Raw genomic sequence first — 16,932 nt, 5'->3', positions numbered from 1 at the left:
TGGGAGGCGCCTGTACTAAAACAGTTCAGGTAAGATTCTGGTGCAGAGGGGCTTATTATTATCACGATTATAAGTTGACTGCATATTTAAATCGGGAAGCAAAAGTATCTGGACCTGACTGAGTCAATATAATACATTCATTTACCTGTTTCAAAGCAATGAATTGAAATAATTGGCTTTAGGTTTGACTGCAAAATTATGAAACTGTTTTATTCAGATATGCAAGACAACTTTAAAAACGCTTATGAAAACATTTCATGCTGGCACCTTCTTGATTGAAAGCCCCTATCTTGCGTTCTGAGTTTCTTGGACATTCGAAACAGCGTCAATCATAACCAATATAATTATCATTATTTACACTGGTGCAATTTTAATTATTTGGCCAAATTCAATGCCTCGGTCTGAATACCAAATTGCAAATCTTTTGGTGAAAAACAGAATAAGCCTGAGCTATTTGTCCACATTGGAGGAACAACAAACTGCGTCAAACTGATCACTTAACGTTAACTATAGTAAATTGATATGTCAATGGAATGTATATTAACAAGTTAGAAAAAATGCAATAGTAATACTGGAGCAAACATTTCATACAGAATATTGAGCAACAGCAATCATTAGTCGGACACCTCCTTTTATAATGCACAATTCATTGGTGTAATCACTTTCATGGAATACCGACCACTGCAAGAGCATGATAGTAAATAGCATACACAAGACCATTTGCTGGTTGATGCATTTTGTGTCAGCAATGATGGCATCTGTTCATGCTAGATGCATACACTCTGACATGTGTTTTCTGAATTATTTGAAGGCACTTTAATATATATTTGAGGGAGGCTTCAGGTGACATAATAATCATTAGGGATATTAGATATGGTTAACTGAACAAACAAACCGTGATAGATGCTGTTATGTTTTATCCAGCGATGCAATCTTATGTATATATCGATATCAATCCATGTGGCTCCATGTATGTCTATATATATTTCTATGTAGATATCTATTATATGTGTGTGTGTGTGTTTATATATATGTCGGAGAGAGTTGGTATCGGGGGAAATGGGATTGAGCACGGTCTGACTGGGTGGGTTTTGTGCCAGTTTTGAAGGAGTGGAATTTAGCACCAAGACTGAGGCAGAGTTAGCATAGTATCTGATGGAATAGGACTTAGGGCCAGGTCTAACTGATGCTGGCAAAACTAAGGCAAAAAATATCTTTCTTCAATATAAAATCAGAAATTATTATCCAGCAGCGGGAGGTGCAGTTTAGGACTGCAAAGGAAAAAGATGGTGAGCGTGGAGTTACATTTTATGTTTCATTTCTGCAGTTGGTGTTCAATGAATTTCGATGGACTTCAATGCCTGAGGAAGTTTATAACACATGGTCAACGCGATTCCACCAGTGTAGCTCAACTGCCGAAGGCGATCTTTTCCATTGATTCTATGACCCTGTCCCTCTCTACTGCACCCAAGAATGTTGCAAGATTATGTGTTAAAGTTACAGAGATCATTTGTTTATTTTTCTTGCATAAGATTGCTGTATATTCATTAACGAAGCAAGAATTTGTAAAGAAATTGATGTCGATATTAACACATCTTTGTTTTTCTGCATTAATTCAATAATTTGATAATTGAAACCATTGGATATTTCACGATTTTCTTCAGCTCCTCTCTGAACTTTGTCTGGGTCACTGCATAAATACACGTGTTGTTGCAGCAACTCAAAAGGAGAAGCATATAGCCAGCCTCCTGGAGGATATATATGGGGTCGTCAGAACCTGTGTAATTATAAGTGTTTGTAATTCGGTAATATAAATAATGCACAGCAAATGTCATCCACAAGAGTATAAAACTACACGATATAGTTAGAAGTAAAATGATGGACCTTCTCCGAATCTCCATTTCCAGATCATTCTCCTTTTCACCATTTCGCTTGCCACGGAGTGCTTTGCGGATTCTATTGGTGACTAAAATATGCTTCACTGTCAGTGCGTTAAATAATGCGATCGAAATCAATGGAACAAACGGGGTTAAAATATGGTTAAGGAACGAAAACGCTCTCCACGGCGATGACGTATAAAAGGTGGATTCGAAGGTACAATACCAGGGTACATTGTTAATAAAATACAGAGGTTTTAATGCAAAGTACCAGGGGATGTTTCGTAAACAGCTCAATGCAAACACTGTTCCTATAATTAACGCTGCTGCATCCTTTGTGCAATATTTGGTTTTCAGCTTCCGCCAACAAATAGCCACATAGCGGTCAAAGGTGAAAGCCACCGTTAACCAGACTGAACTATCTTTGGCGGCATAAATCAGAACCATTTTGAGTCGACACAGCGGCGTAATGGACAGGACACTGGCTGGGAAATAAACGCCAATGATCCGGCTCAACACCACACTAGTGATAACAACCAGCAGATCCGCCACTGCCATGGCCACCAGGTAGTGAGTGATACATATGGAGAGACCGCAATTCCGTCGGGACATGATCACAATCGTCACTACGTTAACTGTGGGAAGGAGAAAAAAAATACTGACATTAATTGCTAGCCTATCAGGAAAGTGTCCATTCGCATGTATTCAGTTAAATACGTAACGATTGTTTATCTTTCTGAATGTTTGAGTGAAAGCGAAAATTCAAAAAAGATAAACGTTTAAAATTAAGTATGCATTATATCCATTGAGTGATTATAACACAATATTTAAAATGAAACTTAACAATTATTAGGAATCAATTCGAATTAATTATAGGAAGGAGGCTGGTGCGGAGCATCATTACAGCATAGACATGTTGTGACAAATGGCCTGTTTCGGTGTTGAAAGCCCTTGTGTTATTCTATGCAATGAATAAAACAAAAATCTTCATCTGGATGGCGAAGAGGTCAAAGTGACTTAGAACAAGCAGTGGCCACAGTCTGCGAAAAAAAAAGATGATTGTGATAGAAGTAAATAGGGTAAATAAGATACTTGAATTAAATATTGAAAGCAGCTATTCGTTGATATCGGGTGTCACCTTGGATTAAGAACAAATTTAATGTTAAGGTTGCTAATTAACAAGGACACTGTAACTAGAATACACGGTGCATAGAAGGAAAAACACGAGCCAAATGCCAGCGGAATGATACACGTTCCGCTATAGGAATTAGGGATCTTTGAACCTCAATGACCGAATTGAGATTCTGTCCCCCGAAAGGGGACTAATCCGTGTCAGGAGCAAATTAGTTTCTGTGGGAGAAAGATCCATTTGGTTGGCCATCCGTGTTCCCTCGGGCTGATGAATGCCTACGTTCCTTGTGAGATTGTAAATTGGGAGTTATGCAAGGAACAGGCTGGGACCAAAGGCAGGAATAAAGATCTGGTAAAGTTGTCCATGGCTCACTGAGATGTTGGGAGTCCAGAACACTGAACCAAACGATGGAATTCCGGAGGACTGAGCGCAGGCGTGACATAAAGAATGGACATAGTCAGTGGGCGACAGCGAACAGCACGGTGTTAGAAAAGCGATTCATCTTTCTTCCCCCCTTGAAGAGTCTTCTTAAAACTTAGCTCTTTGACCAAGCATTTGGTCACCACTTACAAACCTCCTCACCCCACCCCCCGCCGCCGCCCTAAAGTCACTTTATTTGATTCGGTGTCACATGTTGTTTAATGACATTCCGGTGAAGCACCTTGAGACGACGTTAAAATCACTATTGCTGTTGCTTAAGTTCGTATAATTACAGATCAGTTCGTAATATTCGATATTTTTGTTTATTATAGACTGGATGTTTGGAGGAAATCATTCCTTCCATCACCAGTACCTACATTCGCCGAATTCAGAATAGTTCTTCCATAGCTTGGTGAATTTATAGATCAACCTAATAATCTCGATTTCTTGCTTGTGTCAGCCGGTCTCTGAATACTGACAGGGGTGGAGTCAGTATATTGCGTAGCACTCACTGATTATAGAGGGCAGTCTATGTATGAAATTGTGTTATTAACTTTGTTTATTCTGATTGCCAGGTGTCAATCACAACAAAGCAGCGAAAACGGCTTAGGTTCCCCGTTTCTAATGAAATCATTAAAGTATCGCAAAGGAAATGGTTATAAGTTTGAAAAATAAACCGGTACGTTTAAGGGCATACCCGGAAAATGTTTCTCTGAGTACATGGAGATCCTGGCCACACTTCCCACGAAATTGTGAATTTCTGGATGTTGCTAATATGCTGAAAACTGAATAAATTATTGTATGCTTTAAATAACTGTCAAAGCCACATATAATCAATTAATCAACTTTAATCATGTCATATGAAAATGTTCATTGCGCTCACAGACAACCATATCATGTTGATCTCTACTAAATTCAATCTTCGCGCTGCAGCGAAGAGGATGAACATAATAATTACATTTTACTTGAATTGTATGTCCGTTTAGCTGCGCTGCTCTCGTTATCAGGAATGGGTATAAACTTTGCATTGTGATCTGTCTTCCAAAGTAACCTCAGAGCTCGGCCATACACAATATAATAATCCTGGTTTCATACAATGATGTGCTATTGGTGGATGCATACCAAAGCGAAATTGTGCATTCGCAATAATCAGACTAGGTAGGGTCGAAAATAGCTATTTGGCGTGACCCTACGCGGCAGGTCACGTCAGCCGCTTGTTCTAAGCTTGCCTGATGTTTAGTTCCATTCATTTTAATAGAATTGAAAATCTGATCGGGTATAGAGACGGGCTATTTAATCTGCTGCTCAAGACGACTTTCGACTGCATCGATGCCGGATCTCAGACCTAGAACAGACACGATCTCTGATCCCCGATGCCTGCCGGTGAGGTCAGTGTCTGGAGATAAACTGTTGACAGTAGCTGAATCAGCAATGATCTGTTCCGAGGTCAGAGGACCTCGCCGCCCTTTCTGTCGGGGCTGCTCCTTGAAATCTGGGCAATCTGCCCCAAGGCCAGTGCTGTCCATTGTATATAATAGAGGGGGAGGAGTCTGTGCAGATTAATATTGATGTTAGTGATTGAAATAGATATCATGTCAATGTTTAAGCATTAACGGGGAATTGTGAAAGTAATATGGGAACAGGGCAGAATTATTGGAAAGGAACTGCTGATCACGTGGATTATAAACACCAACAGGGACTAATCTGCCATACTTGCTGTGCATTCAGCGTAACTTCAGTTTTGGAATACAATAATCTACTGTAAGAACATGAACGGTCTTCAGTGGTATGCTTCACACTGATACATACCGCAAATGGCTGGGATCATTTTCAGCAGCCAGGCCTGCAAGTTACTCTGAGCGAAGTCATCCTGTAAGCCAAAAAGGCGTTTCTTTCTTCTTGTTTGTAATGGGGGCACGAGTTCCTAATTTTAAATGGTTTTTCACCTTCTCGAAATAACAGGCCGAAGACTCAGGTTGGATTCTGTCTTGCTCATGTCTAATTTCTGAGTAATGCATTTTGTCGAACCACAAAGGTCACAGAAGCTGTGAGCAATGAAACCATTATCGGGTAGAAATTGGTCATTGACGGTAGTGTGGAAAGGAGCGGCATCACACTGGCTATATTCCCCGCCCCATATTCAGTCTATTGCAGTCAATAGAATTGAATATCAGGCGAGCTACATAACAAGAGGCAATTGCGATACAGTCAGATTTGAACTAATGCCCAAGACGAATTTCCACCCATATAAATATTAGTTACAATACATCACTCGAAGTAAATGTGATTCAACACATCCCTGAGCACAGGAACACATATTTCAATCAGGATGATCGAAGACACAACCGAATGTCTTTTTCATCCTCCATAATCTTTTAAACAAATGAAAGAGGAAGATTGTGGAAACGCATTAAAGGAGCAGCACGGTTAAATGCAACAGTTCGCCTCTTGCAGCTGACCCATTAACTCAGTTTGCAAAAGATATGTATTGTGATTGCGTGTCCCAGTTTGTACATCTATCAGCACCCAGATTAATGTCAATTTAATGAGTGAGCCCTCTGCATGAATCTCTGCAGGAGATTGCAAGTCATTTGGAAAGGAAAATAAAACGGTAACATGTTTATGTTGGAGAAGCAAATATATTACCACATCAACAATCAATGCAAAATGTAAGCTTTAGCCATAATTCAGACCATGTTGTTGGTTAAAGACCTACTAGAGAAGAGATGGCTATTTAGAAAATGCATGGATACACAGTTACGACCAAGGTAGGAGGAGTGCAATTTTTAATCTAGTCCACCTTCTCCACAGGTCGCAATACAGTTTTCAGTTTCCTCACTTCCTAATACAGCCAATCATACACTCTACTTTCCGTAGAATAGAGCACATTAACCAGGTTTTTTTTTAATGAACGACACAATTATGACTTTACTATAGAACAAATCATAACGAGTAATGAAGTGAAGCAGAAACAAACACATTTTAAATTTTAAAGTTTCCTTTTTACCTTCAACCCTCACTCGCTCTCTCTCTCGCTCTCTCTCTCTCTCTCTCACACACACACACACTGATTATCCGGAAAAATAAAAGTTTCTTTTTAAAAAAAATTCAGAGCTCTGTTACAGACAAAAAGGCACTTGCGATGATTACTTGGTCATTTTTTTTTAAAGAAAACTGCAGATGAGATGTTGTTCCAAAACTGGCATACAGTCTGAGTACACGTAGAAAGTTAACTAGGATCTTTTAGAACAGCTCCTTTCAGGCAGCGTTGAGAATTATTTTTAGCAGACTTTCTTCAAAGACAGGAGATGAGATAAATTGACACAGCTGACTTCTCAGGGTCTTTCAGAGATGCTGGAAAGCGAGCTGGGTTGTGGGCTTTACTTCCTTTAATTCTTCTTCACGCTAACTTTATCAGCTGCTCACTCGAGAAGGTAAAACACTGACCACTGCAACCAAAATCTTGTGAGTTTTCTGCCCTCTCAGGTGCGTTGCTGCTGCTGGGCTTGTGCAATCAAGGGGCGCTGCCGATTTCTCTACCCACAGTTTCCCCCGTAACAGGGTTTCTGTTGACATTTTAATTTGAGTCATGTGACAGCCAGTAACCATTGTTGCCGAATTAGTTCATTCAGTTCCCTCTTGAAAAGGAAAACTGGTCCAAGAGTTATTCAGTTTGACTATAAATTCATCAAAAAATATTTTAACAAAAGCAAAAGAATCACTTCCATTATAAGTGAGGTTGTTATTGGAGACTCTGCAATTGACATAAACAAATGTAATTCATAATGAAAATTCCAACAATATAATGGCTTACCTGGGATTCCTACAGCACCTAAAACTGGATAGAAAATAAGATATACTTGATCCGTTACTGGTTCATGCATTTTAGTACAGGTAAATTGGGGCGTCTTTTCGTGCTGGAGACAGCAACTCCAATTGCTTTGCGAAACAGTCCAAGGATCTTTTACATACACTTGAGGGAAGTCTCTGGTGAGATAATTAAGCAACAACATTATTGAGGTTAGTTAGTCATTAGAACAAACAAATTAGAGCAAGTGTTCATCATTGTTTAATTCAATGCGATATTGGACTTTGTCACGGCATTGTTCGTGATCCATGCAGAGCGAGAAGAGCCCTGGTTTAATCCCAGGCTTGAGGCATCTGGCCTCAGTCTCTTGAGTGTAACTGTTCGCACAGCGCTAATCAGATCAAAGCTGGAAACTTTCTGCAGTCTCCAATCATCATGTGTCCTGCAACAAATACTACATAAGAAGCACAGCGTTAAGCTGCTGCTTTATTTAATTTAATTGTACTTTACGTTCATAAAACCACTTCAGAAAATGCGTGTCATGCCTTTCAGGACCTTCATGGAGGCGATAGGAGGTGGGGGGGGGGGAGGGGCAGTGGGTACATGAATGCAGCTTCTTACTTTATATAATCGTTGCAGCACTAGGGAAAATATTTTTTCTAACCGTGTTAGGAGTCAGAGGTCCATGAATGACATACTGGGCCATTGAAAGGCGCTTTGAGACAGATTTAAATGGAATTCTAACGTATTGAAGTGGGGTCACATAACGAATTGTATCATCATTCTTCACTCCAGTAGAAAATAACCATCTGCCACTTACAAGTTGCGCAGTAGGTAAGAAAATTGTACACATTAAAATGATTGAGGATATAATTTTAGACAGAATAAAAGTCCTTCTGTACTGCTGTTCAGAGAATGGTTAAAGAGATGAGACACGAGATTTGTAAACCCGATCATTAACATCAAAATCCTGGAACTACCTACCTAACACCAATGTGGGCACACTTTCATCACACAGACAACAGCAGTTCAAGATGAAGATCCATCATCATTTAACAAGCGCAGACAATAAAAGTTGTCCTCACTAAGTGACACCAACACCTTAGGAATGACTTTTTTAATCATCATAAATATAATTATCGTTATAAGGAATGAAACAACGATACTAAAACCACAATTTCTAAAGGTGTAAAATACAGCCTATCAGGGTGGTCCAGGAGAAGGACATTGATCTCGTCACTTTGTGTAAGGCACACTGTGTATGCCGAGGGAAGGTTTCCTGAGAGGATTTCTTTCTTTCTCTCTTTTCAACCATACTACCAAGGACTGTTACAATGTGCGTCCTTGCTGAAATGAAATTTTGGTGCACAGAAACTTTTTTGGCTGTGGTCCTCCCTGGCGTTATCATTTTTGGTATAATACCTTGCAGCACAAAGCAGCTGGTTCTTTTGCAGCTGAACACATTGCAATGGAATTAAACCAGTTTCACCAAAAAAATACTATCTGAAACAATGCACAATAGAATAATTACTCCTCTACTTCTTCTTTCCCTTCCTAACCTTACTGAAAATGCGAAGAAGAAATCGACGTGCATGAAACCTGATCGGCATTCAGCAAAAGAGAGTTGGCGACTGACACTGCAAGGTAACATACGCTCTTAGCTATAACATTAAGTGAAGTCACAGTTCAGGATTGGTGGAATTACTGGCTCCTACAGTGTAAACCTGCTAACGGGTATATCTACACAAAAACAGTCAGAGGTATTAATGCGGATTTAATGCAGAGTATAAGCTGTTTATCCGCCAGGTGCAGAAACTTTACTTGACAAAAAAGCCATAGGCAACAAAAGAGGTAAAGGAGAAAAAAGACAAAAGCATGCAAAAAGCGCACAGAATAGCACTGATGCTGGCGATAATGAGAGATACAAGGGAGAGCAATAGGTCCCCGAAACATAGTAAGAGTATTAGAAAGGGAGTATGGAAAATAACTTGCCAGGGCTATCAAATTTAACACATTTTTCCGAATTATTTTAAGGAAAAGAGGATGTTCAGGAACAATGTGGGTCCCTTGAAATCTGGTAATGGTGATATTGTAAACGAAAATAAGGAAATAGTGAACACATTGAATAATTTATTTCTAACTAGTGATAGATGAAAAACAGGAGAGGTCAAAATAGACTGAGTAGACCATATACGTAGATCATTAATGTGTCATAGAAAGGCAACAAAAACAATCAAAAGGTCTCATGGAATGTTGAACTTCATGACTAGTTGACTAGCGTACATCGGACTAGATGTTATTCTATTACTATACAAAGTCCTGGTTAGACCATATCTGAGGTATTGAGAGCAGTTCTGAGCAGCGCACCTTAGGAAGGATGCAGTGACCTTGGAAGGAGTGCAGCATAGATTTATCATAACAATTACAGCGAGAGATTACACAAACTGAGGTTGTAGTCCCTGAAATTTTGAAGTTTAAGGGGTAATTTGATCGAAGTCTTCAAGTTATGATGGACACCGATAGGGCAAATGGAGAGACATTACTGCTTAGTGAGTTCAGTATAAAACTAGAGGACAAAGCCAAATAATTAGTGCCAAACCTTTCAGAGGTGAAGTTCGGAAACATTTCCATACACAGACACTGGTTTAAGTTTGGAACTCCCTTCGGTAAACCACTCTTGAGTCTTGGTCAATTGTTAACTATTAATCTGAGTTTGGTAGATTTTGATAACCAAAGGTATTAAGGGGTATTGTGCAAAGGAAGCTTCATGGAACTAGTCGCAAATCAGTCATGATCTCATTGAATGGAGGAACAGGCTCGCCAGGCAAAATAGCCGACTTCTGTTCCTATGCTCCTACTTTGCTGTCTATGCCACATATTTTAATAACAGATTTGCAGACCTTAGAGACAGCAACATATCCAACAATTAACTACATTCATTATTGCTTCAAAACATTCACCTTAAGAGAACATAAAGAATAAAAGGTATACATGTGGAAAACTACCTGCAAAGAACTCCCAGGGAATCACGAGTGATTGTCTGTCCAAGTCGGTTCCAGGTACCTTGTCTTGAAGGTAGCTAAAGCATCTAACTGTATGCTGCTTTGTTTTTCTTATTTCCTCCATATAAAAAAAAATCATCATTACCTCTAACATTGACGAAGTCGTTCTGAGTTTAAATGGTACATTCCTATTACAATATTATTTCCCTAATCCAAATTTCTCACTGTATCTAAACATTATCTTCCTGTACCTCTCCATTATCTGCTCTGGTTGACTCAGAGATGGATTTCTGACTACACAGTGGTGCAGTGGTTAGCACCGCAGCCTCACAGCTCCAGCGACCCGTGTTCAATTCTGGGTACTGCCTGTGTGGAGTTTGCAAGTTCGCCCTGTGTCTGCGTGCGTTTCCTCCGGGTGCTCCGGTTTCCTCCCACATGCCAAAGACTTGCAGGTTGATAGGTTAATTGACCATTATAAATTGCCACTAGTGTAGGTAGGTGGTAGGGAAATATAGGGACAGGTGGGGATGTGGTAGGGATATGGAATTAGTGTCGCATTAGTATAAATGGGTGGTTGACGGTCGGCACAGACTCGGGGGGCCTAAGGGCCTGTTTCAGTGCTGTATCTCTTCTACTAAACTAAAAATATCTGTGCCATCACTAAGATGCCTACTTATACTGTAGGAAGATATTATTTGAATAGGGATATGACATTGAATCTGAAGATAACATTTGAATAAGGAAATAACATTGGAATATGGAGATGACATTGGAGGAGGGAGAGGGCACTGGAATAGGGAGATGGCATTGGAGGAGGGAGAGGAACTGGAACAGAGAAATTACCCTGGAAATTGTGATAGCATTGTAAAAGAGACGGCACATTAAAACTCAGTAACAATTCGACAATTTGAGAGTTAATGGTAAGGTTACGTTTTTGTCAAAATTGTGTTAATGCATCTGCAGCGCACTGTCGGCAATGCTGCATGCCTTTATTAAAACCACTGCAAAAAAAAAACCTTAGCAAATGTAATCACCTCTAAGTCTGCCAAATGATGCTTCACCTCCCGAAGGACGTGGATGAGCTTTCCGGACGTCGATGGTGGGCACTGAGGAAATGGCTTATTACCTGCACCAGATTCCACCCCCCCTCCCCCCCCTTTACCCCCCTTCCACCCCCCCACCCCCGTCCCCTTCCCTGCTCCACCCTCTCAGCTCACCCCCTCACAACCCCGTCCCAGCCCGCCCCCCCTCGCACCATCTTCACCCCGCACCCCCTTCCCCTGCACCCCCCCACCCCCTCCCTCTACCCCTCCCCCTTGCAACCCCTCCTCCCACCGGCACCATCCGACACCTGTGTAGGGGCCCCAACAACCCCACTGCCTTGTGGGCGTCTCGGGAGAGACCAAGGCTAAGGGAGTAAACCCTAACAGAAAATCCGGAGCGGAACCCCGTAGGCGGTCATGTGTCACCTTTGGCATGTTTCCGGCAGTTCCTGCAGCCATACTGGTGCCAAACGTCGTGTCCTGCACTCCTTTGGACCCCACCAGAAAGGCCGAGAGGGGGGTTTTGACGACTGGGCAACTCTCAACCTCCATAAATTTGCCCAGGCATGCGCCATGGAGAGGTCACTCCATAGTTGCCTCACAGCGACTGAAACAACACGGAAGGCAGCAGTTACGGGTTATAAGTCCAGATAAATTGGCGTAGAAACTGGGCGCCACGGGTTGCCTTTGTCGGTGGGAGAGGTCATTGCACCTCACTGGACAGCTACCGCCCGCCTCAAACCGGGCAGCCCCCGGTCAATAAGGTTCTGTCCCGCCACAGTCTGCCTGCTTCAATGGGTGCTTGGAGCTCAGGGTCATTGCCCGAAAGGTGGACTGATACACCGCACCAAACAACATGAAAAAAGGAAAGAAGGTACCAGCCCTTCGCTTTGCAAGCTGGAACGTCAGAACTATGTGTCCTGGCCTGTCGGAAGACCTTACACAAATCAACGATTCTCGGAAGACCGCCATCATTAACAACGAGCTCAGTAGACTCAATGTGGACATTGCAGCACTTCAGGAGACTCGCCTCCCCGCGAGTGGCTCTCAAGCAGAGCAAGACTACACCTTCTTCTGGCAGGGCAGGGATCCTGAAGAACCAAGACAGCATGGAGTGGGCTTCGCCATCAGAAACTCCTTGCTCAGCATGATAAAGCCTCCCTCAAATGGCTCGGAACGCATACTGTCCATCCGACTGCTCACCACCTCTGGTCCAGTACACCTACTCAGCATCTATGCTCCAACACTCTGTTCCGCACCTGAAGCTAAAGACCAGTTCTATGAACAACTCCATAACATCATTAGCAGCATCCCCAACACCGAACACCTATTCCTGCTGGGGGACTTTAATGCCAGGGTTGGGGCCGACCATGACTCATGGCCCTCCTGCCTTGGGCGCTATGGCGTTGGAAGGATGAATGAGAACGGGCAGAGACTGCTTGAGTTGTGTACCTATCATAACCTCTGCATCACCAACTCGTTCTTTCACACTAAACCCTGTCACCAGGTTTCATGGAGGCACCCAAGATCACGTCGTTGGCACCAGCTAGACCTCATTGTCACAAGGCGAGCCGCCTTAAACAGTGTTCAAATCACACGCAGCTTCCATAGTGCGGACTGCGACACCGACCACTCCCTGGTGTGCAGCAAGGTTAGACTCAGACCAAAGAAGTTGCATCATTCCAAGCAGAAGGGCCACCCGCGCATCAACACGAGCAGAATTTCTCACCCACAGCTGTTACAAAAATTTCTAAATTCACTTGTAACAGCCCTTCAAAACACTCCCACAGGGGATGCTGAGACCAAGTGGGCCCACATCAGAGACGCCATCTATGAGTCAGCTTTGACCACCTACGGCAAAAGTGCGAAGAGAAATGCAGACTGGTTTCAATCTCATAATGAAGAGCTGGAACCTGTCATAGCCGCTAAGCGCATTGCACTTTTGAACTACAAGAAAGCCCCCAGCGATTTAGCATCCGCAGCACTTAAAGCAGCCAGAAGTACTGCACAAAGAACAGCTAGGCGTTGCGCAAACGACTACTGGCAACACCTATGCAGTCATATTCAGCTGGCCTCAGACACCGGAAACATCAGAGGAATGTGTGATGGCATGAAGAGAGCTCTTGGGCCAACCATCAAGAAGATCACCCCCCTCAAATCTAAATCGGGGGACATAATCACTGACCAACGCAAACAGATGGACCGCTGGGTTGAGCACTACCTAGAACTGTACTCCAGGGAGAATGCTGTCACTGAGACTGCCCTCAATGCAGCCCAGCCTCGACCAGTCATGGATGAGCTGGACATACAGCCAACCAAATCGGAACTCAGTGATGCCATTGATTCCCTAGCCAGCGGAAAAGCCCCTGGGAAGGACAGCATTACCCCTGAAATAATCAAGAGTGCCAAGCCTGCTATACTCTCAGCACTACATGAACTGCTATGCCTGTGCTGGGACGAGGGAGCAGTACCCCAGGACATGCGCGATGCCAACATCATCACCCTCTATAAAAACAAAGGTGACCGCGGTGACTGCAACAACTACCGTGGAATCTCCCTGCTCAGCATAGTGGGGAAAGTCTTTGCTCGAGTCGCTCTGAACAGGCTCCAGAAGCTGGCCGAGCGCGTCTACCCTGAGGCACAGTGTGGCTTTCGTGCAGAGAGATCGACTATTGACATGCTGTTCTCCCTTCGTCAGATACAGGAGAAATGCCGTGAACAACAGATGCCCCTCGACATTGCTTTCATTGATCTCACCAAAGCCTTTGACCTCGTCAGCAGACGTGGTCTCTTCAGACTACGAGAAAAGATCGGATGTCCACCAAAGCTACTAAGTATCATCACCTCATTCCATGACAATATGAAAGGCACAATTCAACATGGTGGCTCCTCATCAGAGCCCTTTCCTATCCTGAGTGGTGTGAAACAGGGCTGTGTTCTCGCACCCACACTTTTTGGGATTTTCTTCTCCCTGCTGCTTTCACATGCGTTCAAATCCTCTGAAGAAGGAATTTTCCTCCACACAAGATCAGGGGGCAGGTTGTTCAACCTTGCCCGTCTAAGAGCGAAGTCCAAAGTACGGAAAGTCCTCATCAGAGAACTCCTCTTTGCTGACGATGCTGCTTTAACATCTCACACTGAAGAATGCCTGCAGAGTCTCATCGACAGGTTTGCGTCTGCCTGCAATGAATTTGGCCTAACCATCAGCCTCAAGAAAACGAACATCATGGGGCAGGATGTCAGAAATGCTCCATCCATCAATATTGGCGACCACGCTCTGGAAGTGGTTCAAGAGTTCACCTACCTAGGCTCAACTATCACCAGTAACCTGTCTCTAGATGCAGAAATCAACAAGCGCATGGGTAAGGCTTCCACTGCTATGTTCAGACTGGCCAAGAGAGTGTGGGAAAATGGCGCACTGACACGGAACACAAAAGTCCGAGTGTATCAGGCCTGTGTCCTCAGTACCTTGCTCTACGGCAGCGAGGCCTGGACAACGTATGCCAGCCAAGAGCGACGTCTCAATTCATTCCATCTTCGCTGCCTTCGGAGAATACTTGGCATCAGGTGGCAGGACTATATCTCCAACACAGAAGTCCTTGAAGCGGCCAACATCCCCAGCTTATACACACTACTGAGTCAGCGGCGCTTGAGATGGCTTGGCCATGTGAGCCGCATGGAAGATGGCAGGATCCCCAAAGACACATTGTACAGCGAGCTCGCCACTGGTATCAGACCCACCGGCCGTCCATGTCTCCGTTATAAAGACGTCTGCAAACGCGACATGAAATCGTGTGACATTGATCACAAGTCGTGGGAGTCAGTTGCCAGCATTCGCCAGAGCTGGCGGGCAGCCATAAAGACAGGGCTAAATTGTGGCGAGTCGAAGAGACTTAGTAGTTGGCAGGAAAAAAGACAGAGGCGCAAGGGGAGAGCCAACTGTGCAACAGCCCCAACAAACAAATTTCTCTGCAGCACCTGTGGAAGAGCCTGTCACTCCAGAATTGGCCTTTATAGCCACTCCAGGCGCTGCTTCACAAACCACTTACCACCTCCAGGCGCGTATCCATTGTCTCTCGAGATAAGGAGGCCCAAAAGAAGAAAAAGAAAAAGAATGTGTTCATGACAGTCACAAAGCAAAACACATTGAGGAACATTAGTTACCTTCAAGTTGGGTACTGTGAAATGCCCGTACATGCAATAACACGCGATTCCTGTGGAGATATTTACACGTGAGCTTTCTAAACATTGGACTGCATCTACTGCTCTATATGTAGTTTGCAGCCGAATGTTTTGAAATAATAATATATAAGTTATTTGCAAATATTTTACTGTCCTTAGTGTTCAGGAAACCGTTATTGACGTGATAAGAATTACTCAACAAAGTAGCCAGCAATCTGACCTGTAGTTGCATCTGATGTTGTAATCTCATCTAGATGTCGCAATTTTTATTTTGCTCTCTGTAAAATGATATTGAAAAGTGAATTATAATCAGTGCATTTGACTTCCTTGTTCACTATCTGTGAGAATTCTACAATGTGATTGGCTACTTACCCTGCTGGATGACAACACTGTCGCTGGACCTGCGGAGTTCCCCTTGACTTGGTGCCAGATTTAAATTTGCTGCGTTTCCTGACAATGCAACAACAACGGTGTGCTGTATTCGCACATGCACTAATTCAGCTTCATCCACTTAAAATTCACTGCTTGCGATGTTCAGGCTGATGTCGTTATTAAAGATGGCGCTGCTCAATTAATCGCAGAAAAACAACTTCAACCCTTGGTAGCAGACAGTGGACATGGTTGATACTGGGAGAACATTTGAACAGCACCTCTGACAGTTCTGCACAACCTATGCAGCTCGGTGAGGTTTCAGTGCCATTATCCTCTCCGGCCGCTTACTCCTTACCACCCCCATCCCCATCCCTCAGGACGCTAGCTCTAGGCCCCTTCCCTCCTCCCGACCACTCGCTCCTACATCGCCCCGTCACCCCTCGCGGCCCGCTTTGCTTCTTCGGGATGGAGCGAATGGCCCAGTGGAGGGAAGAGGCTCCCAGCTAGTGCCTGGAGGGATGGGGGTGGAGGGTGGTGGAGAAAGCAAGAGGCGAGCAGTCGGACAGCAGGGGATCAGGGGAGCGGCCAGTGATCTGGTGGGTTGGGGGAGCCTGAGACCCGAGAGCCAGAGGGGAGGTAGGGAGGTAGGGGCAGGTGGTGTGGGGGGGGGGGAGGGGGAGTGGAGGGAGCGAGGAGCAAGCAGCCGGAGAGCCAGGATGGGGGAAGCACAGGCCTGAGAGCGGGAAAGGGTAGGTGGGGGACGCGAGGAGAGAGCGCCTTGGAATGAATGGCGAGGGCAGGAGAGCGTTTTCCATGCATGCGCTTGTTAGTCCTGGCACGGCAAGAAGTAGGCTGCGCATGCGCTGCATCTGAGTGCAGGAGACTGTTTGTGCATGTGCGCAGCTTGGAGCGCTCTGATGACGTCAGCAGACCGCTGCGTTGTCAGGAGTCACTTTGTGAAATTACTGTCAGGAGCTTTCTTTTAGTGGTCACTCTTACTTCATCACTAATTGCAAAATCTGCACCAATTTAATTGTTCCAGTGAGAGGAAACGGAGGTAAGTTGTACTTCGGTCTAATATGGTCAGGAAAGTTGC

At 43.9% G+C, this 16,932-nt stretch overlaps 1 protein-coding gene across 1 annotated transcript; it reads right to left on the bottom strand.

Annotated features, from left to right (window-relative positions):
• Nucleotides 1-1,610: 1,610 nt before the first annotated feature.
• On the bottom strand, nucleotides 1,611-2,489 carry LOC137352843 (G-protein coupled receptor 39-like). The gene has a single exon (XM_068018697.1). The coding sequence runs from the start codon at nucleotides 2,487-2,489 to the stop codon at nucleotides 1,611-1,613; it is 879 nt and encodes a 292-aa protein (XP_067874798.1).
• Between the last annotated feature and the right edge of the window lie 14,443 nt (nucleotides 2,490-16,932).

This window comes from Heterodontus francisci, chromosome 39, assembly GCF_036365525.1.
Source record: "Heterodontus francisci isolate sHetFra1 chromosome 39, sHetFra1.hap1, whole genome shotgun sequence".
Classification (NCBI taxonomy): Eukaryota; Metazoa; Chordata; class Chondrichthyes; order Heterodontiformes; family Heterodontidae; genus Heterodontus; species Heterodontus francisci.
Note: the sequence above shows the minus strand (reverse complement) of the source record. Positions and strands in the feature narration are given on the sequence as shown.